Source organism: Pholcus phalangioides, unplaced genomic scaffold (assembly GCF_987345545.1).
Source record: "Pholcus phalangioides strain wild (caught in Gottingen) unplaced genomic scaffold, Ppha-v1.0 ptg000013l_1, whole genome shotgun sequence".
Lineage (NCBI taxonomy): Eukaryota > Metazoa > Arthropoda > Arachnida > Araneae > Pholcidae > Pholcus > Pholcus phalangioides.
Genome location: NW_028301606.1, coordinates 31,992,684 through 32,016,917, shown reverse-complemented (window position 1 = coordinate 32,016,917; position 24,234 = coordinate 31,992,684). Strand labels below are relative to the sequence as shown.

The window sequence follows — 24,234 nt, the reverse complement described above, 5'->3', positions numbered from 1 at the left end:
CTCTAAAAGTCCATAAATTGTAAACTTATTCACCATGAAAAAATGGTGCCGTTCTTAGTTACTTTTGTCTGTAACCAATAAATGGGTAAAAAATAAAATTTATCACTAAAAAATATGTCTTCTAAAATATATTGAAAATAACTGTACAGTATAATATTACATTACATGCAGAAAAACATCACTGAACTGGAATTTCTGCTCTATCACCTATCAAATAAAAATCACAACTATTATAATTCTTCAATTGAAATTGGCGTCCGGTTTTTGATTAATGTATAATGTATCAAAAAAAAATAGAGGATGATATAAAAATAGTTATTTTATAAGCAATAATATTAGTTAAATTATTGAGTCTGCATCAAAATTTTAATGATTACTGTTCATTTAATGTGAAATAATAAAAGTAAAACCCCACACACATATAGAAGAGCCAGTTTCCCTTGGCTTTTTATGAATGCGGTCAAAGAGGATCCAGGTCAGAAATAACTAGACCACAATTACAGAAAGCCAAGCAGGGCTGGCTCCTCTATGTAAATTTTAATTATGTTATTTTACAAGAAACAAAAAACAACTGTTAAAGGTTAAAGCAAACTTAATGATTTAAATTATTTTATTGATTTAAAATATGTATCATATCATGTTTTTTTTTTTTCATGGGACACATTAATTGAAAAATGGGCACCAATTTCAATCAAAGAATTACAATTGTAATGTTTTTATTTGATAAGTGACAGCAGGGGCTCTGCGCCCGAGTGGCATGGTGGTAAGATGGTCATCGACCACCATGAAGGTTGCCGTCACAGTCCCACGTTCAAACTCGAGGAAGGATATAGATAAGATATTTTACCTAACGAGCTTGAGGTGACCACCGATAGACAGCACCTTCATTTCTAACCTATCTCACTGATGGCAGTAAATTGCAATATAGCGATATGGCCAGAGTTGGTGTTTGGTGAAGTAGCAGGGGCTCTATTTAAATAACGTTTTTATATGTAATATAATACTATACTGAGGGGTCTTCAATGCATGACCCACAGGCCAATTGGATGTCTTGCAGCTTTTTGCCCTGGCCCACCGACTTTTTTAAAAAAATGGCTACTTTACATTGAAAGGAGAATTAAATTAAAATTCTTCAAAGCATGCTGGTCATTGAGAGTGTACTGTGATATTTATAACTGTAAATATTAACAAATTCAAAGGGCTCTGGATCCCAAATACTTTTGTGGACTCTAATTTCATATGCTATTTCAGGAGGGAAATTCAGCATCCAAAAGGTAAAAAATAACAGAATTACTAAGAATCACCTTGATTAGTGGAATAATTTTAGAATTACAGTATTTCCTCAATAAATTTCAGATATAATTAATTTAGGAAGTATTTCAGATATAATCACTGCATAATGCTTGTTATATGGCAGCATTACAAATAACAAGTATTACAGAGTAACAAACTTCACTTAAGTTCACAACACATACATGCACATTCCAACATGTTAGATATTCTGCAGAAGAATGTGAACGAGATGCATGTGTTGTTTAGTAATGGTAGATATAATTTCAGAAAGAAACAATTTCAGTGTCATTGAACAAAATGTTTTAAAAATTAATTTTGAGGAAAAATCTTTGAATTATTAGACAAAATAATTTCTGACTTGTTTCCGACTTAATGAGGGAAACAGTTTCATAACCTGTTTTAGAATTCATTTGAGAATTCTTGAAAAAAATAATTTAATAATTTTTATTTCAAAGTTTGTGCAAGAGGGAAAAAAATTCATGATAATATAAATTTTCATATTTCCCAATCATGAATTTTCATAAAATTTCATAAATAATTTTATAATTATGTGACAGAAGAAAGAAAAATCCACAATTTGGGGGGAAAAATAATTTCAGAATTATTAAAAATTCATATTTAATGGAAGAAATGTTTTCACAATAAGAAGAATATAAATCGGAATAAATTCTGAATGAATTTCAGAGTAAGTTTGTAACTAATTTGGGGCCCGTTTGCCCATCCATTAACACACCACTGTGCATTGCATTGAATTCTTATGAATCTGTATATCATCTTACAATTAAATACCACAGTATGGCTTAATGGCCCGCAGGCTTCATAGAAATTTTTGATTTTTCCCATAATATCTGAACGGTTGAAGACCCTTACTGTACTGCATAATTATTTTCTATAAAAATCATATTTTTTGCTGATAAAATTTTAGTTTTCATTGCTTATGGACAAAAGTAACTAGGAAAGACACACTTTTTTTTATGGTGAATAAGTTTACAAAATGAGGATATTTATAGTCTGGGAATGCTTCCATGTACACAGAGAAAAAAATTGGTTCCCTCCAGAGGCAGATTTATCATTTTGTGACCTTAGGGCTGTATAATTCACCCATTCTAGTCTACTTTTATTCACTACTTATTCCTCCAAATTAGCCACCCTGGACTATAGCAGGAGGGCTAGCTTTGCTTAGCCCTCCTACATCTCAACTCTTTAAGCGGTTTTTAAAATTTTCGCGTTCCACATTAAACCACCATGTTTGAAATTGTGAAACATTCACAAACTGCCACCTATATTCACGAAGAATTTTTTCTTCCACATTGCGAGCTGATAACTACTTCCCCCAGCCAACAAGAAAATTTACTCCACCCATTGCTTTTATTTCCCTCACTATGATACAAAATCACCTGCCATGACATGCATGGCTTTCTAGGAAGAGAAACACTTTTTCCTTGGAAAAAAATCATTTCGTAAAATTCGTACTGAGCATATTTTTCTTTACAGTGCTTCAGGTAGTAGGAAAAAAAAAAATTTCTCTTAACCAATCTTGAAAAAGAGCTGACTCTGCCCGCTGGCAGTTGATTGATTGGAGGGGGGGGGGGGGAATGAAAATCATGTTTTAATGTAAAAACAACTTCAACATGTTTTCAAAAGCAAAGATATTTCGGGGTGGCTGAAATAAAATAAATCAAGCTTGACAGGATTGCTCAAAATTGTCACTGAAAGTGTCAAATATACCTGTGTCTAAGTCACTCTTTTGGTCATTCACATGCTTTTACACCCTCTAGATCACTGTTTTTGCCCCCACTCACCAGGTCATTCTTTTGGTCACTCACATACTTGCACACTGTTTTGGTCACTTACATGCTTCACACTGTCTAGGTAAGTCATCCAGTCATGGTGTGAATTTTTTGAAAATGACACTAACTCGTTAAAATCCAAAACAAAGAACTGATTTGTGAATATCAGCAACAAGAAAGTTCTGTTTGAAAGCTCTCCATGTTCCAGGACTTATAAGAATTCTGTGGTATTTGATCATGCGGAACCCTAAAACAGCTGTTGTGGAACCCCAGTTGGAAACCAGTGCTCAAGACCACAATGGTTGGAGGTCCTTGAAGAGATTTCAGGGGGTCAGTTAGCTTTGATGAGAAAACAATTAATTTTTGTTTTTGCAATATTATATGTTGAATGTATATTATTCTATAAAATGTTTCACAGCCTTTATCTTATTTTGTGGGGGGGGGGGGGGGAGTAATCTGGCCTTCATCTTATCGACACAAAGGATCATGAGAAATCCAGGTAACCCCTGATGTAGAAATATATATACATACATATATATATATATATATATATTTTTTTTTTAATTTTTACAATTGTGAAAGAGTCTTAATCCCTTTCTCACAGATCGGATCCTGGGAACCAGAAGCCAGAAGTTGGCTAGGGTAGAAGGGAAGAAGATGGAACTGGGATAGAAAAAAGATTGTTCATGGCTCCTTGGATATCCCTTTTCAGGGACAAAATTCATTTTCACTCTGAAGGGGTCAGGAAGTCCAATATCTGAGAAACTTTGAATGATATCATTGCTGTTCACCTACTTGACTAGTTGAAAATCTTACTCTAGGAGATGGATGTTTGTATTATGTTTTTCGTGATGCACATTCTGGATACAGAGTTTGGTGAATAAGAATGTGCATTTAGAGTTTGAGAAGAATTGATGTGTGGTCCTCTGTTGTAAATGTGTGATGGTGATGTGTGTAAATTTTTAGTTAATCTTCAAATTTTGGTTGAATGACACATTGGTCATGGCACTTATGCACTTGTAAAATGGTATTGTAACAATATTTTATTTAATTTTTTAGTTTGTTATGATTTTTTTAATAATGTAATGAAGGAGTCATATAATAGTTTCACAATTTACAATCTGATGTACTAACCTTTTTAGTTATGAAGAAGGAATTATATGTGAATTCATATTGTTATAAAAGTTTCCTTTTTCAAATTTAATTTATTTATATCTAAGGTAGAAAATTTTACTCTCAAAAAATATCTAGTATTTTTCACTTGTCATTTCGTTTTCTTTTTTCAAAATGAAAGGTGGTAGAAAGAGTTATGTTACTGCTGTTACAATGAAAAGTATAGTTTTTCAACAATGTAGAAAGTTGATATGCCTCTTTCACACTTACCTAACATGTTGTTTGTTGCACTTTGTTGATTTCTTTTTTAATGAATATTTTCAAAATAGTAAATGCTTCACATCAATCAATGCAGGTACGAACTGACTACTGAAAGCAGAGAAGATAGTTTTGTATCAAAAGTTACTGTTCATGCTGCAGACCGCAGAGACTCTGCACTTTTTACGTGCATTGCTAGGAATGCATATGGCCAAGATGACACTAATATTCAGCTCATTGTTCAAGGTAGGCTGACCAACCTTTTTTATTTTTTCTTGTGTTGCTCATTAGACAACATTTGCTGATAATTTTATGTGCTTTGATGTTTCCAATTACAATGTTCTTGCTATGTCTTGTCGATTTAGTTAAACTTGTATCCCTTCTTAATAAATTTCAATTTTAAAGTGTTTTTCTTCCCATATAAGATTGCACATACATTTTAGTAATTGCAGTTATACTTGATGAATGCCGACCAATTATCAGTTAAAGTTGAGTATCTAATCACATTTGTGATTAAAATGATTGAATTTATATTTTTTCTGATTGTTCATAGGTATTGTGACTATGATAATCGTATTGAAATGTAAATTTAGACTAAAATTTATTTCTATTACGTTTTGCTTTGTGCTTTGATTAGATGGATAGAAATGCAGAAAATAATTGAATAGGTATATTCTGCCACGTGGTGAATTTTTTAAATAATCATTATTCATGTTTGTAATTGTTACATATCTTTATCTTGAAGTTTACTTAAAATATACTCATTGTATGATTCCAGAACCACCAGACAGCCCCAGTAACATTCTTGCTACAGAAATAGGTAGCAGAACAATAAAGCTGAGGTGGACACAGCCATATACTGGAAACAGCCCCATCACTTCCTACAAAATCCAGTTCAAAATGTCTTCAGGTAAGCTATATTTATTCAATTAGAATATTCTTATAGGGAAAAAAAACAACAAATATACATGCACCATGACTTTAGAGTTATGGGGAAATTTTTTTTCAATAAATAAGAAGTTGTAGCCAGAGGTGCATTAATGGTTTTTCCACCTATGGGCTACACAAATTCTGTCATCCTTCTCCCATTTTAGTCTAATTGACCATTCTTTCCTCAAATTCACCACCCTGTGCTATAACCTTCTTAGTTCCCGACTTCTGCTAATACACCTGTGTCTCTAAGCCACTCCCACACCCTCAGACTCTTGAAGTCACTCTTTTGGTCACTCTTGTACTTGCACACTGTTTTTGTTACTCACACACTTGCACACTGTTTTGGTTACTCAGTTGTTACTAAGTTCGTCACTCACATATTTGCACAGGCTCTAAAGTTGCACAGGTCACTCTTTTGGTTGCTCACTGACATGGTTCCTTACTTATAGAACACTCTTTTGGTCATCCACTGACATGGTTTCTAGCTTTATAGGTCACTCTTTTTATCATTTGCATGTTTGCACATGCTCTAGGTCAGTGGTTCTCAACCGGGGCCATATTGCCTCCTTCGTGGTCCTAGGATACTTTAGGGGGCCATGGAAGAAAAATAAGTGGACCATGAAAAAGATGGTTTAAAGAGCATCAGAGAGCTGTAAAAAATATATTTGGCTGCAAAGAAATCAGAATTTTAAGTGAAATATGGTGGGAAAAAAGTATGACTATTTTCAGAATCTGGTGGAATTGCCCAAAGAATCAGGGTTCCCCTTTAACCACGGGCCCCATCCGGGTATGACCCCGAGATTTTCATGTGCATACATGATTCTCCAGAGCTTACATGATATCTGGTACTATGACTGAAATTTCAAGAGTAAGCATGCAAATTTGTTGTGCTTGTTACTTCCAGCTAAATACGGGACCCTCAGAACATTATTGGAGGGTCCCACAATGTCAAGATGGCCTACATAGAACCTCCCACAAGAGGGAAGCTCGCTGAAGCGCAATGGTCTAAAAAAAAATCAACATTTATAAAATTTATTAGCATCATTTTAGTATAAACATTATCCATGAAAGTAATAGAAGTTGGTATTGACAGAGGCATATTTACAGAAAAAATGGGGGGGGGGGGATAAGAGGGCAACAACCCGGGGGATGTAGAGTTCAGAGGGAATGAGTAATAAAAAAAATTAGACCAGAATAGGAACTGGACGACAATACCACAAATTTGCCTTTACTTCTGGATGAGGTGGGGGGTTCTCTGAATAAGACGGAGGGGGGGGGGGCATGAGAATGAAATATGGTCCAGAGGGGGCCGTGGGTGGAAAAAGGTTAAGAGAAACACCGCTCTAGGTTACTGGTCTGCAACATTTTTTGACTCGGGAGCCTTTTTTGGTATATAATTTCTATGGTGGTATTTCTAATTATTATTATTTTTTAATTTACTGTTTTTTTTTTAATTTTCCTCAAGCGACTGTGGAACACTGGTTGAGGACTGCTGCTCTAGGTCATTCTTTTGGTCATCCACATGCTTTCACCCTCTCTAGGTCCCAGTCCTTTGCCCTGTATGACACTCGTTTGGTCATTCACTCTTGGCAAACTCTCTAAGCTACTTTTGGCAACTCACTAACATATAATCTTGATGTTTGGGCAGAGGTGGATTTATTGAGATTTATACAAATTTTTCTGCCCTTCTCTCACTCTACAAACTGTCTTGGCTACTAATTCCTAAAATTTGCTGCCCTGGGCTATAGCCCAGCTCCACTAAGTACCCCCTGTGAATATGCCACTGGTTCTAGCACAGTTGCTCAATGAGGAACAAACATGGTGCTGAGCTCAGGTGGGATGTTTTAGTTGTAATGTATTTTATACAGATTTAATTATTTTATTTTTAAATATTTGTGTTAAGCCATACAGCATTACTATGATGTAAGTTCCTGAGTATACAGAGAGTTCCTGACTAATGCAAGAGATGAAAGTAATTATTATCACTCATTTCAACAGATATCGAAGAAAACAAATTTTCATGCCATTTTCTTTCAAATTATTTAGAGAGTTGAGGACCATGCGATGACATTTTTTTTCTCAAAGTAGCAAAATTTTGCATCTGCAGACTTATATATAGTATCATGGATTTTATGCCCATGGAATGAAATTATTATGTACCAGAAAATTATGATACATGTTTTTATTTCAAAATGAACGATGGTAAAAAAATAAGGTTCAAACTATTGTTTTATGCTTTCGTGCCAGGCATTTGATATAATATACACAACTTCTAGGTTGTTTGGCCATAGTTTGAGAAATTTCATTTCCCATCTTCATGCTCATCACAGATATGGGTAAAAAATCATTAAGTGAATATTTCAGACCAATTTCAGGTCTAACAGCCTAGTAGTAGCAGCCAGTTGTAGATAAGTGATAAGTTCTTATTAATATTTCCATATGTTTCGTTCTAAAATCATATAGAAAGCTGGGAAGGTGATGATCACTCACATACAGTATCTGGCAGAGAGACGTCAACACCTCTTCATGGCCTGAAACCTGTCAGTAGTTATCACATGAGGTTATATGCTGAAAATGCAATTGGTTGGAGTGAGCCAAGCCAAGTTGTTCATATCACAACTGGTGAAGAAGGTAAATTTTTCTGTTAATCTGTGAGATTTGTACCATTATTTGCACGGACATTACACAATTACAGTGAAACCTGTACAAAATAGAATGTCAAGATACTGAGATAACTGTTCCGTTTTGAACAAATTTTCATTTTATTTTGCTAATTGAAGCACTAATCATTGAACAGACTAGGTCTGTTCAAGACAGGTTTCTGTTTCATACAGTGCCCATCTTAGACAAGTTTCACTGTATTATATTTTTCATTCATATATCTTTAGTAATTATCAAGTGTGGTTCCTCCTTCTATGAATCTGGATTTATGCATCACTTTGTAAAAAATAATTTTTTATTCATTTTTTTAGCACCATCTGGAATGCCTGCATCTGTTCATGCTGTTGCTACATCTTCAAATACCGTCCATGTCTCTTGGCAGGTAAGAATAATTTTATAGTCAGACCTGGGCATAACATCATCCCTGGGGACAGAATAAAAAGGACCTCATAAACGGTGCGACTTAACATCAAATATTTCCAATTTGATATACTGGGAGGGACCAGTAAAAGGTGAAATTACAGGCCAGACAATGTTGCCACCTGGCAGTCGAGTGGTGAGGGATCTAGACTCTCACTGTGCAGGTCTGGGTTTGAATCCCAGTTTAGGCATGGATGTTACTATGAATTCCCTGGACGGATCATGCTGATCCCTTGGGAATGATGATCACGTCATATAAAAAAAAAATGATGATGTTATACTAAAATCTTACTGTATTTCTAGCCCTCTTCTGCTACAATTTGAATAAATTATGAATATTTTGCACTAATCCAACTAGTAAAAGAATTTAAATATTGAAAGATAATACCTTTTATTTGCTATTTTAACAAATTTCTGAATTTAAATGTTTTTTGAAGAGTGGTAATTCAAAATTTCTTGGGAAGAAAATTTTTGTGCCCTCTCCTTTCCCCTCCCACAAAGCCTTTTGTGCTGCAGTTTTCCCTCTATAAAGTCCAAAACAGGTGAATACGCCACTGATTGCAAGTATGGGTATGTTTTGAATTTGTGAAAGGAAATGAAAGATTTTGTCAGAGGCAGAAACCTGAAAAACAAGCTATGTCTCATATGAGGGTGACTAGAAAAGAGGTAGAAAAAGATTAGTCAAAATTTGGATGAGTCTATTTTGAGGGGGGAAAAAACCGGTTGTAAAAGAGTTAAAGGTTGATCTTGCATGCACCCTTGTGACTGGCATTTTATAGGTAGACCAACCTGTGGTATGATATGTACGAGATATCAATATAAACTTTGTATTCATGAATAAACATAAAAATTACTTGAAACAAAGCTTATGAGCATTTTGCTTTGAGAAATCACTCAAGCCCACATTCTCACAGTTCATCAAAGTTTCAAATATTTCATTTCTTCTTAAAAATATTGTTAATAGAGCAGTAGATTTCTTCACTACATTATTTATTCTGCAATTACATTTGGATAACTGAGAGTGTTTCCATTTGGTAAAATTACTTTAAATCCACCGAAATTTTAGTCACAGAACTTTGATTTATGGAATATATTATTCTCATGAGGTTTTAATTACTTTATTGAACATATTTTACATGAACTTATTTATTGCCTTATGAATTTTAATCATTTTGTGGATTTTAATTGTGAAATCTCAAACACTCCTTCATAATCTTCAGAAATTAGTTCAGCAGTGTTTCTGCTATGGTCATTATGAGTTCACACAATGTATAAAAATGCAGACTTTCAACGTGACACTTAAGTAACACGAAAATTTAAACATTTGTCATTTTCACTTCAAAATATATATAAAAAAAGGGATTGTAGCACCAGTATAACAAGCAAAAGCATTTCTTGAACAACATACGTATGTTTAGATCACACCTATACACGCAACACTTTCCAGCATGTACCAGTTCACAAGAATTTCTCCCAAACAAATGTTTACAAGGTGCATGTACAGTTGAGTAGTGGTATATAAAAATAGATTTTAATTATAACTACAGTCGAATCTTATTTTAATGAATGCTGTTATAGCAAAAAATCTTGTTTTAACGAACATTTTTCTTATCCCTCAGATAAGTTTACTTAGTAACAATGCTAAGACCTGGAATTTATTTGTGATGAAATTTCGTTATAACGAAGTGATTTCTTCGGTATCTTGGAGTTCATTATAACTGGATTCGACTGTATATTGCTCAGTAATAAAATTGTTACTTTAATTCAACCCAGTAATTTTTAAGCTTTGTTTATGTGATTAAGTCAGAATGTTTTTGCAGCCACCAAAGAAAGAGTTGCAGAATGGTATGATTAGAGGCTATTATGTGGGATACAGACCCTTCGAGGCATCTGAAAACTATATATATCAGACTGTGGAGATGCAAGGGAACTTCAAGGAAGAAATAATCCTGACCAACCTCAGAAGAGCAACAAAGTACAGTGTCATAGTTCAGGCATTCAATGCCAAAGGCTCAGGACCTCCATCAGAAGCATTGATTGTGGATACGCTTCAAAGCGGTAAGAAATGCTCTTCATGTGTGGAGATCTTTGTTGTTTTTGACCATTATATGTGGTTTCTATTATTTATTCAGAAATTCTTGAGACCCACACACACACAAAAAATTCAATTCCTGTGAATGAATAGTTGAAAGTTTAATTTTCTTATTCTCAGAGTTTTTACTTGCATGAGCTCTAATAAACACATAATTCTATGATACAGTGATACAGTAAACAGATGATTCTTGACATGGAGCCTACTCCTCACAATGGGGCAACTTGATTTTTCGGGGGGGGGGGGGCAATTTGAGAATGAATTTTTCATTAAGGCTTGGAATTTATCAGAACTCCCACGATTTTTTATATCATTTGAAATTTTTACTTTTTAAACAATTTCTTGATGTGACTTTTTCCTATTATTTTTCTCTTTCTGCGTTTTCTTCTGTTTTGTGTTCCACTGGTAATTTATGCCAAAATAATCGATACTAACCCCCAGAATGGCAAATATAATTCACCATATGGGATTCCCTGGAGGGAGCATTTATTTTCTCCAGAAAAAAAAGAAAAGAAAGTAAACTTTACATCCTACTTCAGGGAGCACCATTAACATCTCGCAAGCAGCAATTTAGTGCCCCTGGGGTTTATAAGAACATTCTTGCATTGAATGAAAACATTTATATTCTTAGGACATATATGTATATACTAGGGGGGGCTCCCCCCCCCCTGCCGCCTTTGGCAGCCAACCCCCCCCCCCCCCACTTCTCTTCACAACATATCTTGTTTATTTCGTCCCACTTCATCAGCGTGCTATGGAAAGAGACGTGTGAAAGCACCAGCTTACTGAAGAAGCGAATTTTAATAAAAATAATGATAAAGCAACAAAAAAAAAAATGAGATTCATCAAGCACCCCCAGAAACTGGGGCCCCAGATTCAATTCGCTGAATTTTAGTGGAGCCCACACTGGATATATCTCGGGCTACCGATGTGTTGCAAATTTTACAATGTTAAACAACAAAAATCAATGAGATACATCCAGGGGCCCCGAATTAGAACCTATCAACATTCCCATGGAGCACTGACCTGGAAGCTTGTTGGACACACCCCTGTAAGGGGCCACGAAAATTTTTAATTTTTTTCAATTTTGCAACGAATAAAATCCAGGGCCACACATCCAGTAGCTGGAACACAGTACACAGATTTTTAGTGGGGATTGGATTTATCTCGATCTTCCGCTGTTGCAAATTGTATAATGTTAAAAAACAAAAAGAATCAGATTCATCCAGAGCCCCAAAATGAAACCTGTAAACATGATGCCCCCGACTTGGAAGCTTGTCGGTCATCCCCCACTGCGAGTGCCATGAAAAATTTTCATTTGTATTCGTTTTACCAATGAATAAAAGCTAGGGCCCCCAATCAGTTGCCCCTTGTATTCGCATACCTTTAGTGGGGCCCCAGACTGTATCTCGGGCATCCGCTGTTGCAAATTCTGCAACAGAAAATAATGAGATTCATCCAGGACCCCCAAAATGAAACCTGTAAACATGGGGCCCCCGACTTGGAAGCTTGTCGGTCATCCCCTGCTGCGATTGCCGTGAAACATTTTCATTTGTATTCGTTTTTCCAACGAATAAAATCCAGGGCCCCCAACCTATTACCCGGGACACCAATTCGCATACTCTTAGTGGGGCCCCAGACTGGCTTTATCTCGGGCATCCGCTGTTGCAAATTCTACAACAGAAAAGAATGAGATTCATCCAGGGCCCCCAAAATGAAACCTGTACACATGGGGCCCCGACTTGGCGACTTGGAAGCTTGTCAGTCATATCCCGCTGCGAGGGCCATAAAACATTTTCATTTGTATTCGTTTTACCAACGAATAAAGTCGAGGGCCTCAACCAATTACCCGGGACACCAATTCGCATACTTTTAGTGGGGCCCCAGACTGGCTTTATCTCGGGCTTCCGCTGTTGCAAATTCTACAACACAAAATAACGAGATTCATCCAGGGCCCCCAAAATGAAACCTGTAAACATAAGGCCCTGACTTGGAAGCTTGTCGGTCATCCCCCAGTGCGAATGCCATGAAAAATTTTATTTGTATTTGTTTTACCAACGAATAAAATCCAGGACCACCCACGCAACTACCCTTGACCGAATTCGCAAATTTTTTGCAGCCCCCCAGACTGGATATATCTTGTGCTTCCGCTATCGCAAATTTTTCAACGTTAAAGCAGCAAGAAAACAATGAGATCCATCAAGGGCCCCTGGAAATGAAAACTTTTAACTTTCCCATGAAGGTATACGTACAATCCCCCTGGGTACCCTGACCCTATGTGTTAGGAGCACTGTTGCTATATGTATATTATACATATACATACCTCTCGGCATGACCCACCCCCCACAAACCCACAAAGGCAGGGCTGACAGGACCAGAACGATTCTTATCACTTTTTGATTTTTCACACTATAAATTAACCACAGAGGGGCCCTGAAAAACTGGTTTGGGGGCTCGCCATCTAAATTCCAGCCTAAGGGCCCTGCTGTAGGATATGGGAGCCTCTCGGTACATGCACATGACATGGTCCCGATGGGGTCAGATGGGTCCCAATATGTGCTAGAGTTAAATGAATACTTGACCCAAAACCATAACTGACTTCCGTAACACAAAAACGTAACAGATTTCCGTCACTCAAAAACTTCGCCCACTTCCGTCACTCGGTTGCTTAACAACAGGCCCTTTTCGAGTTTGTGATTTTATATTATAGAGTAGATATCTGTCAAAATAAATAAATTGATGTCGATGAACCCTTCTTTACCAAACAATATTCTATATATAGCGATGTGAAAACAATGAGTTGATTGTTTTCTCTCATCCAAGCTCAGGGAACCCTGCTGAAATCCCTCAAAGGACCCTTGTGTGTGGAAAATTTTACAAGAATTCACTGCCACACAATTTATCAAAAGGGAAATTTACAGACAAACAATAAACAATTCATAGACAAATTGAGGTAGTGAGTGAGTGAATGAATAGATGAGTGAATCAGAGAGTTAGTGAGGGAACCGGTGAGCAAATGAGTGGGTCATTAAGCAGTTTTGCAAATGAGAAAGGGAGTTTGTTAGTTAACAGATGAGCAATTGAGTCATGGAGTTGGTTTGTGAGTAGGTGAACAAATAAAAAAAGTAGATGAGCAGGAGACTAAATGAGTGAGCAGATCAGTAAATGAGTAGGTGATTGAGTATTTGAGTCACTCATATTGTCACTCTCTCTATTGTTTATTTCCTAAATTTCTCCGTCATTCATTCAGTTACTTGCTCAATCACTCAGTCACTCATTCACTGGATACAGAATGTTGTCTGTGAATTTTCCATAAATTGAAGATCTTCTGGAAAAAGATCACTGCTTTTAGCCAATTGAATGACATAATGACCTTTCCTTCTCCATCAACCTGAATAGGGGTTTAGTTTATTATTAGAGTCCGGAAGTTCAGGCAAAATGTCATAAATGCCTTTTTCTGCCTATTTTCAAACTTTTTTTGGGTAAAAATGCCCTTTTTGAACTATTTCTGATATAAATGCCTATTTTTGCATATTTTTAAGTTTATTAGTAAATTTCAGAGGCCATAATCTCTAAAACTTGAATATTTTGAGCATTAAGAACAAAAGAATTATTCTTTTTTAAATTTTCCAACTCTCTCTCTCTCAGTGCTAATTATCATCAGAAAGCCCCACCCTTCTACCCTCATTTAAATATGAACAAGTGATATTAGAGATAGAGAACTTGGTGTTGCCATGCATTAACTTTGATCAGGTGGTGTTAGATGTGAATGATTTTGTTTCAGATGAGCGCAGTCCATGTTAGCAAAGCAGAGGAAAATTATAAATCTTTGTTTCTCCACATGCTTCGCACGAACATGTCTTGCTTAGTCATTAGACTGCATTGTATGTGTATAGCTGGCCGATGACTGTCCCAAGAGGTCATCAATTGACGTCATGGCAGACAGGATTTTTGGTCCCATGTTGTTCTGCTGATTTTGTTTTTTACACCATAAATGCACTGCAAACAACCGAGGCTATTTATTTTGCATAAAAATTTAGTATCTGACTAAAATTACCAGTCGCCCTGTGGGATGTGTGACAGATGCAGCCACACAGGTCCCCCATGCTTAAAGGACTCCTACATATGTGACAATATTTTAAAAAAAACAATTTTTTTACTATGTTAGGACAAGGCAGCTGTTTCAGCTATAGAAATGATAATGATCATTCCAAATAGTACAACAAACAAACAATAACGAAGGAGCCCCACAGGTCATTTTCTCTACGGGCTCCAAGTCTGGAAAATTGTGGTCCTGGAATTGACCTATAATGAGGGTCTACTGACATTTTATTTTGGGCTTGAAATTAGTTTAACTTTCATTATAATGCAGTTATTATAAACCATAATTAAAGCAGTAGAGGGATTAAATGCAACCAATTTTTCAGTAAGTCTTTAGATTCTTAATACCTTAGATATACCTTGAAACTTGAAATATTTTCAAAATCACCAGGAAGTGGGGGGGGGGGGGGGTAAATGGTATAACTTTCACAGTTTTTACCGGAAGTGATAATTTAATATGGTTTTAACATTTTTCATAGTTCCGTGTAAAACTATGTATTAAGCTGTGAATGTCAATCAGTCACTGCATGATTTCGATAAAATTTAACATGAATTGTAATCATTTTCCCTCTTCCTCTCAGTACAGATCCTCCTGAAGCACCAACCCTTGCTGTTCTATCTACTACCTCTTCTAGTATTCACTTGAAATGGTCAACCACAAATAAAGAAGCAAGTCCCATCAATGGTAAGTGTTGGAAATATTGCTTAAGAAATGGATAAATGAGGTGTGGATGCTTGAAATTTAATTATCTAAATTATTTCAATGACACGCTTTTTGCATCCTAACCCTTTTTAAGAGACCAGGCAGACCTACAACACAATACTGACATAACATGAAAATTCAAGCATTTCCATCTTTACTTCAGAAAATGGAAGACAGATGGCAGCATGAACACGAAACAAACTTAACTCTACAACATAGATATGTTAGGGCCACACATTCACTCAGAACACACACACATTTCGGCATGTGCCGATTCGTTGGAAATTCTGAAGAGGAATGTGTACAAGGTGCATGTGCGGTTAAGCACTAGTAGCATACCCCCCTTGCCTACCACAATGGCCACCCCCCAGTCTGCAATAATAATGTGTGTTATTAGGAAATGGAGGTTGTATTTCTGGCCTATTGGTTAGCATCTTTGCCCGGTATGAAGAGAACCCAGGTATGATTCCTGGAGGCAACAAACTTCCTAATATTATTTTATTTTGACGTAACATCAAAAAAATTTCCATTTCACAATATATTTCAGACTGGAAAAAAGCATCTTTCTGTAAAACAGCTTATTTTTTGTATTTATTATGAATGTAGTAGTTTCATTGCAATCCCCTGAGATTAGTTATTTAATTGTTTTTCTTTTGCTTTTGGTTGTGAAGGTTATTTTCTATACTACAAAAAACAATATGAATCTTGGGAAGAAAGACAAGTGCCTGGTCATCAGTCCACCTATACCTTTCAAGATTTCTACTGTGGTTCCCACTACCAGTTCTATATTGTGGCTTACAATAATGTTGGCAAAGGCAAACCCAGTGAAATAATTTCTGCCAAGACTCAAGGATCAGGTGAGAGCTCTTGAATTGGAATTTTAATTTTTGTCCAATATTAATGGTATCCAAAAATTTCCCAAATTTGATAAATTTTTGTTGCCACAGAAATTGTGAGTTTTAAAACCAGGGTTAACATGATGATACTAAATCTATTACAACCAGAATGAAAGCATGTACTAAAGGACAACTGAGAATAAGAAAAGGTTTTTTTGGCATTTGTAGCATTTTGCATTATTGTTTTTAAGGGAAATGAGTATGTTAAAAACCATGCTTAAACAATTTTGCACAAAATACACACCACTTACACGAAAAGCTCCCACAATTGATATTATTAATATTATTGATTAATATTATGGTTATAAAAACTGATGGTGACACTATGCACAACAAGCATTACAGAGAAACAAGCTTCATGTCAGGTTCATAACATGCACACGCATATTCTAACATGTACAAATTTGTTAGAAGTTCTGCATAGAAATGTAGATCAGGTGCTAGTGTGGTTTACTAGTATTAGACCAGTGGTTCTCAACCTTTTTTGACTCGCGGAGACATTTTCGGTTTGTGATTTCTATGGTGGAGCCTTGCTTGACTCGAGGAGCCTTTTTTGTGAATAGTTTTATGGTGGAACCCTGTAAGCCTCTTTTTTTTATTTAATTATCGAATTTGCTATTTTATTTTATTTCCCTCGAGTGGCCACACAGCCCCTGGGAAGTGCACACGGAGCACCTGTTGAGAACCGCTGTATTAGACAAAGGCCCATACTTGAGACAATTTTTAACTTTGCCCTGAAAAATCAACCCTTCAATAAAACATTAAAAAAAAAAAAAAAACCACAGAATAAGTTCTCTGGTAAGAAAATATCACGCATCACAGCACACATTCAAAAAAAAAAAAAAAAATCAAATGAACTTTGGAAGTATAAAAACTTAAAAACACTAGAAAAACTTGCCCTAGAAGAACTTGAAACTTTTATATAGAACACCTTGAAGTAGAAAAACTTGAACAAACTTGAAAAATGTTTATGTGTTGCAATTTTGGCTGACATAAACAAACAAAGAACAAAGTATTGAAATGTTTGCTATACTTTTGTCCTCTAGCTTTTAAATCTCGACAGACACTAAGAGGTTTCACAATTCCATTTATCTCACCTTGAAACTTCATCAAAGTAATCAACATCAAGAAATGAGAGTATATTTGTTTTACCCATGTTAAGTTGGATTGTGAAAAGCTGCCCATCTGAACTAGCATATATATGACCATTAATATGTAATTAATTTTTAACTCCATGTAATGTGCCTTGAGACAGTGTCCCAAGTTTATACATACAAGATTTTTTTTCTAATCAAGCCGGCAACAATAATAGCAATAAAAAAAGACTGAACCAGCATTCTTTAAGGGAAACATTACTTAACATTGCCCTAAATCAGAGAAACCTTTATATCTAAACCTAACTGTGGTGCAAACCTTAATTGTTCATTAAAATAACAAAAATTTTCAGGAAAAACACATCAAAAGCTTTTCTCAACTGGAACACATTCTACACTACTGAAACTGTCAGAAAATGTTAACACAACAAACAAACGTGACGAATGACCTTCTTTAAACGTAATGTGCATCAACCGCCAGGGCTACCAATATATTAAAACACAATGGCCTGAATCATCCCAAGTTGGACTGCCAGCCTAAGTATGGACACTTGACTGTAGGCTATATGTTTGTTTTGGTTTTTAAAATTCTCATGCCAATCTTTCCTCCAAATATGTATTGTGTTAAAACTCTACAGTTCAGTAAATGTGTCGATAAAATGATGGAATAATTAAAATAATGCTACATTAAAATTGAACATTTGCTATTTGTTCTTTTCCTTCAATTTGTGAAAGTGATTATTTTTTATTCTTTCAGTTCCATCTCCTCCAAAGCGAGAGAATTTACTTTCTGTGAATTCTACATATATAGTAATCTATCTTAGTGCCTGGGAGGGGACTGGTTGTCCAGTCAGTTTCTTTGTTGTACAGTACAAGGCCAATATTCACAGAGAATGGATTCTGGTTTCAAACAACATCATTCCAGACCAAAAAATGCTTACAGTAACGGATTTGACTCCTGGTGCATGGTACACAATTTTGATGACAGCACACACTGAAGCTGGTCCTGCGGAAGCTGAATACGTGTTCTCAACTCTTACATCTACTGGAGGTATGCCAAGCATGAGAAACATGTCTTCAGATGTATCTGGATAACTAATATCTCAATTTTTATCTCTCTTTTATTCCAACAGTTCTTATGTGCCTCTTTCATACTCATAGATGAACATATATTTTCATGTAATTCATAGCAACTGTGCCTCCACTATTCAGTGCTGAACGAAAACCAGCTTTCTACAAGAGTCTAAGCATAATGGTTCCTGGTGTTTGTGCTGCTGTTGTCCTCATTGTTATTATCATTGTGGCATGCATGGTTGTCAAAAAGAGACGTCAGAGTGATAATGCTCCTAGAAGAGGTGATTACATTTTGCCGAATTTGTTTTTAATGATAATATTTCATCAAAAAAGTAAGCTTCATTCAGATTATTGACACCGTACAAGGTCGGAACTAGTGGGTGTCAAAGGGGGTTACTGGCGTGGGCTGCATGGGGGGGGGGGCGAATATATTATTTTAAAATACAGTATAACCTTGATTATCCATGCACATATTAACCATGCTACGGAAATTTCATGTTAAGCTCTTCCCTATCCGTGATGTTGGTTTTTTTTTCATTGGTTATCAGATTTTGCGAAGGTTTGTGATGAAAGCAAGCATTATCATTTTGTAGAACTGAATTTCTTCATTCTTTTACAGAAACATCCCCCCCCCCCCATATATTCTAAGAGCTGAACTCTCATGTCAACGAGGTGAAATGGCAGCTACACATATATACACATAAGAATCAGATATTGTCCTTTGGCAATCACCATTTGAAGATTTACAACCAATTACAGGAAGTTAGTGGAAATGTATTGCTTTTTTTTTGCAACTGACAGATAAGGCATAAGAATTGTGCAACTTTGAATAGGATCATATGGTTCATTGGTTGGACCCAACACTATTTCTTGTTTGTGTCATTCACACAGTGCATTTTATACTTGTTCAGAATGACTGTCAGGAAAAGAATAACCCTGTTTTTTGCAGGCCCGTCATTTGTACTAAAAATGGTATATATATATATATACAAATATATACATACATACATTAAGTGCATGTGCTTTGCCCCCTGGAAAAAGTTGAAATGATGGCCCTGGTTTTTTGGGGTTATCTGTGATCAACTTCTCCAACATTAGCCTGAATAATCTATGTTCTACTCTATTTTTTCCATCAGTGAAACCCAGTATATTAGTGGTTGGGCTATTCTTCAATAAGTGTAATTTTTTATTAGATTGTTTGCGCAATGATAATGTGAATATATATTTTAAACAGGTAAAATACACAAATACAGTAAACCCCCCCCCCCTCTTAATGATCCATTATTTTCATCATTCGTTCTATTTGACTAAAACCTCTGTATAGACAGCAATATTTGCAATTTTGGTTCAAATTATGCTCCCTAGATAGCAGCAAAAGTTTAAATATTTGATCAACTTTTTTTATATTTGGCTATACTTTTGAATGAAATTTTTGCTTGAAGTTTGTTAATGTTTGGCACCTCATATTCCCATTTAAAAACTGGTAATCCTATATTTTACATTATTCTCCACTGTTTAATATAGCCAGCTCTAGTATAATCATCAGTCTTTATCACTGAGAAAAATTCATGTCTCAAATACAGTGAAAAACATAAATCTTGAGTTTTTACTTGTGCAAATGAATTCAGTGCATTGATTAAATACATTTTCCCATAAACGCAATGATGGAAATTAATTGGATTTATTTTGTCCCATGAGTGTCCATAAAAGAGGGATTTTACTCTATTTTTTTCCAATTTTTAATATTCTTTTTTTACTCCCGGCGGTTTAACCATGTTTTTTGATTATCCATGCTCACCTTCCCCACCATTAGCCTGGATAATCAAGGTTCTACTGTAATGTAATTTTTTTTTGGGGGGGGGGGAAGCAAGATTTAGTCCCCCCCTCCTCAAAAAAATTCTAGTTTTAGTTCTATTCTAGTTCTATTTTAAAAATATTTCATTGATATGTTTAAATCATTTTCATTAGAATGAAACCTCCAGTTAACATGATTTTGCATGCATCCAGGGCATGCGTATCTCGTGTCATTATCAACCAACAATGCAGAAATACTCGGATATGATTTATTTGAGGAAACATTAATATAAATTTCTCTACAGATATTCATTTGGGGATAATAATGGTTAGAAGCACAAAGAGAAATAATTTATGTTCAATTAATTTAAAATAATATACTTACTTTAAAATGTCTGAGAAGAGTTCCAAAAACATTTTATCATTGTATTTCTTTGGTGGTTGTAATTTCTATAATGATTTTGGCATGTACTTTTTGAATGTTTTATATTATTACTTTAAAAAAATCATGATATAATATGTAAATATGGTTAAAATTTGTAAAATTTCTTTCCCAATGCCCATTAATCAAATATTTATTATTTTTTTATGTTCTGTAAATACAGTTGGCACCGCTTATCAGGTACCACAGATAATGCTATCATTTGGGTATTATTATCACTTTTGCAAGGAACAGAATAAACCAATATCATAACATTGGCATAAATTTGTTTATCAGGACTTCGGGTAATGTTATCATTTTTTTTCTCTCGAAAGTTTTTTTTGTTGTACATTCTGAAGCTAAGTTTACCAAACTTAATTTTTCTTCCCTGTAAGTTATCATTATCAGGCTGCAAGACTATGTAGGAGGCTAGAAGGTGTTCTATTGACATTTGACAAACATTTCCATCCATAATGCCATCTGCACATATGATGAAGCCAAATCTATGGCAAAAAAACCCCAGTTTTTTCAGTTCTTGATCAGTTTCTTTTTGTTGACCAGATTCAAATTTATTTTGTATACATTAAAAAATATAATAGTTATGCATCTACATTAGACAGTTCCATTCCAATGCCTGACAATCGCAGAATAACAAAAATCTATAATTTTAGCTTAAAGCACTGGTTCTAAAACTTTCATCGCCCATGGCTCCCTTGCCCAATTCGTGATTCATTTGCAGCTCTCCAGATTAGCTTGGCGGATATTTTCGTATGTAAAAGAACCACTTGAAAACATAAATAGACTTATAAATCAATTTCTCCAGCACACACTTTGAGAAACAGTGGCCTAAAGGAAAAAAAAAATAAGCCCCATTTAGAATAGAGCTTTTTAAAAATTTATTGAGATTTAAAAATTTTGCAACCAATTATGTGGGAATGAAAAAAAATTGTACCATTTTCCCAATGCCTGCTTAGCATATGCTCTGTTCAACAAAACGAAATGTATAACCACCATACTTGCAAAAGGAAATTTTTTCGGATATAGCTATAATTTTGTTATTGTTATCAGAAATCCTGAGTCTCGATGTGATCACATTAAATGGTATGGATTGTATATGATTTTCTCTTTGTTTCAATTGAAAATATCCTGATCAAATAAATTTCTATCCATCAATTTAAGATTCAAGAATGAGAGATGACAAAAATGGTGAAGGGATGAGCATGGCAGTCATGGAAAGAAAACAGACTGGCAGCACTGGAAGTGGAAGCCCCATAAAAGACCAGCTATATTATCCATCTCCATATGCCATGAGTCATGTGCCAATGTTTCAGAAGCAAGGTTCACCTGAATCGGAATGTAGCCAGAGCTTAAGGAGAGATTTTGGCAGACACGAACACATATATGATGTTCCCTACCCACCGAAATGGGTAAGTGTTCATGTAAGTTTTTCCGTCTTTTTTCTCAATTCATATACATTTGAAAATTTTGGAGTTTCTTTTTAATGACATAAAAGAAATAAATTGTTCCAGAAATTTTAAAATTTATTGTAAAAATACTGTTATTGAGGGATTTATTGTAGTAAAGATAATTGTTGCTTTGAGAGAAGTTGAAAATTAGATTGAAGAAAATGTCAAACATGATTTTAAAAATAATATGATTGAAGAGATATTTATCGGTATATTGTGTATCTTTTTTAGTAAGGCTTTACTGTGGTCGGCTCAAGTTGGTTTTCTGTGGTTCCCAACTTCAAGGTGCAAATACGAGCCGATCTCCCCGTTAAAAAGTCTCGCCACAGAGAGCACAGTCCTACAACGATAAATCATTCAATCATAACACTTCACTCATACTTAGAAAAACTGGTGGCAGATGGCAGCACTACACATAACAAGCATTACAGAGAAACAAAAAAAAAACTTCACGTCAGATTTCACTACAAGTACACGCGCATTCCCGCATGTACCGATTCGTTGGGGGTTCCGGGGGGGGGTGTGGGCGGGGTGCATGTGTGGTGTGGCAGTAGTAGGTAGGGCCTCCAAAAAATGGCTCGGGATCCATGATGTTCTTAAGTCAGCCGCCTCGTTGGGCGATTTGCCTGTTGTGGCGTTGTATTTGTATTGTATTGTACTGTGAGATGAAAAGTGAGCTAATGAAAAAATAATAATAATAGAAATTTATACTATCAAAACTCTGTCATAATGACAGGGAAGATTCCACTACTACACATGCATGTCGTCCATATGAACTGCTAACAAATTGGTACATGTTGGAATGGGTGGTCATGTATTATGAACCCAACGTGAAGTTTATTTGTCTGTAGTCTGCCGTCTACCACCAATTTCTCTAACTATAAGTGAAATGTAATGATTGAATAATTGTACCATTGTAGAGGACTATTGCTCTTTGTGGCGAGACTTTTTAATAGGGAGATTGGCTCACATTCACTCCTTGAAGTTGAGAACCACAGAAAACATCATTTCAGCAGAACACCACTGTAGCGACAGTGTGGTTCAACCCAGGTCCTCCCGATGTGACTCAGTCGCTATGATCACTGCACTACAGCGGCAGACGATTTCACTGAATTTGCTGTGATATACAAGCTATCGATACAAAAAAGGATGATGTTTTCAATGCCTTTTAAATATAAAAAATATAATATACAATAAAATGCTATACACGAATGAGTTATTTCAATACAATTTGGGTTGTCATACTCTAGCAAGAATTGGAGGATTGTAAACGTGAGCCATTACCAATTCTGCCTCAAAGTGCTGGGGTGGTGTGGTTACAACTAACATTATTATAACCAAATTTGACCACATATAGAGCCATAGTGTATTCAATATATTTGAACCACTTCATTTTAAAAGGGGACTTCTGCGGTCTTTAAAAGTGTCAGTAATTAATAAACCCCAGTTATTTTAAAAGCCCCAAGCAGTTCATTTGGAAACTGATGGTGGAGAAAAAAGCAATGTGTAAACCCAGAAACAGGTGTGTGCCCATCACATAATAGCTTTACATGCAAGTTACTGTGCTTTAAAACTAGACAGCATAATCACTGTAGACATTTCTGAAAAAAAAAGGGAGATGAATGACAATGATATCACATAATGACAATGTAGTATTATGATTTTCTTGAATTAGTGCATTTTTGTTGTCTATCCAATTTGTGCATTTATTAACTCCAGATATTTCTTTGAATTTAGCGAGCTGATGAAGAGACGTATTCTCACATCTTAGAAAATTCAAATGCACAACTCCATCCAAGCACAAATTTATATCAAGCTCCTCGTAAGTACGTTTTAACTCTGATATTTTTTGTGTGTCCTGAATGCAACCATGGTCTTGATTGCTGCTTTTGACGGTTTCATAGCAAAGATACTTAGGGCTGACATATGAATAAGTTAGAAGTTTTTATATAATCAAGAAGCATCCTATTTCATCCTTATAAATCCAAGCATTGATAATGATCTCAATTTGAAAAAGAAAAAAAATTATGATATATGTTGTGATGTGAAGTCACGATCATAATATAAATATATCAAAATCAACATTGAAACAAATTCTGACACTTGTGTTGTGTACTACAACTTT

General features: G+C 35.3%; 1 protein-coding gene across 7 annotated transcripts in view; it reads left to right on the top strand.

The window, feature by feature from the left end:
* Positions 1-24,234, top strand: part of LOC149078973 (cell adhesion molecule Dscam1-like) — a 322,494-nt gene that overhangs the window by 282,617 nt on the left and 15,643 nt on the right. For 5 of the 7 annotated variants that reach the window (XM_089241211.1, XM_089241210.1, XM_089241212.1 and 2 more), the window contains 11 exons: positions 4,552-4,700; positions 5,233-5,364; positions 7,851-8,018; positions 8,360-8,430; positions 10,289-10,526; positions 15,248-15,346; positions 16,036-16,221; positions 18,112-18,405; positions 18,545-18,709; positions 21,823-22,082; positions 23,847-23,931. In XM_089241211.1, coding sequence (XP_089097337.1) covers positions 4,552-4,700; positions 5,233-5,364; positions 7,851-8,018; positions 8,360-8,430; positions 10,289-10,526; positions 15,248-15,346; positions 16,036-16,221; positions 18,112-18,405; positions 18,545-18,709; positions 21,823-22,082; positions 23,847-23,931 — 1,847 coding nt within the window. The remainder of the gene's footprint in view (positions 1-4,551; positions 4,701-5,232; positions 5,365-7,850; positions 8,019-8,359; positions 8,431-10,288; positions 10,527-15,247; positions 15,347-16,035; positions 16,222-18,111; positions 18,406-18,544; positions 18,710-21,822; positions 22,083-23,846; positions 23,932-24,234) is intronic. The other 2 variants (XM_089241214.1, XM_089241209.1) reach the window with 1 other exon arrangement.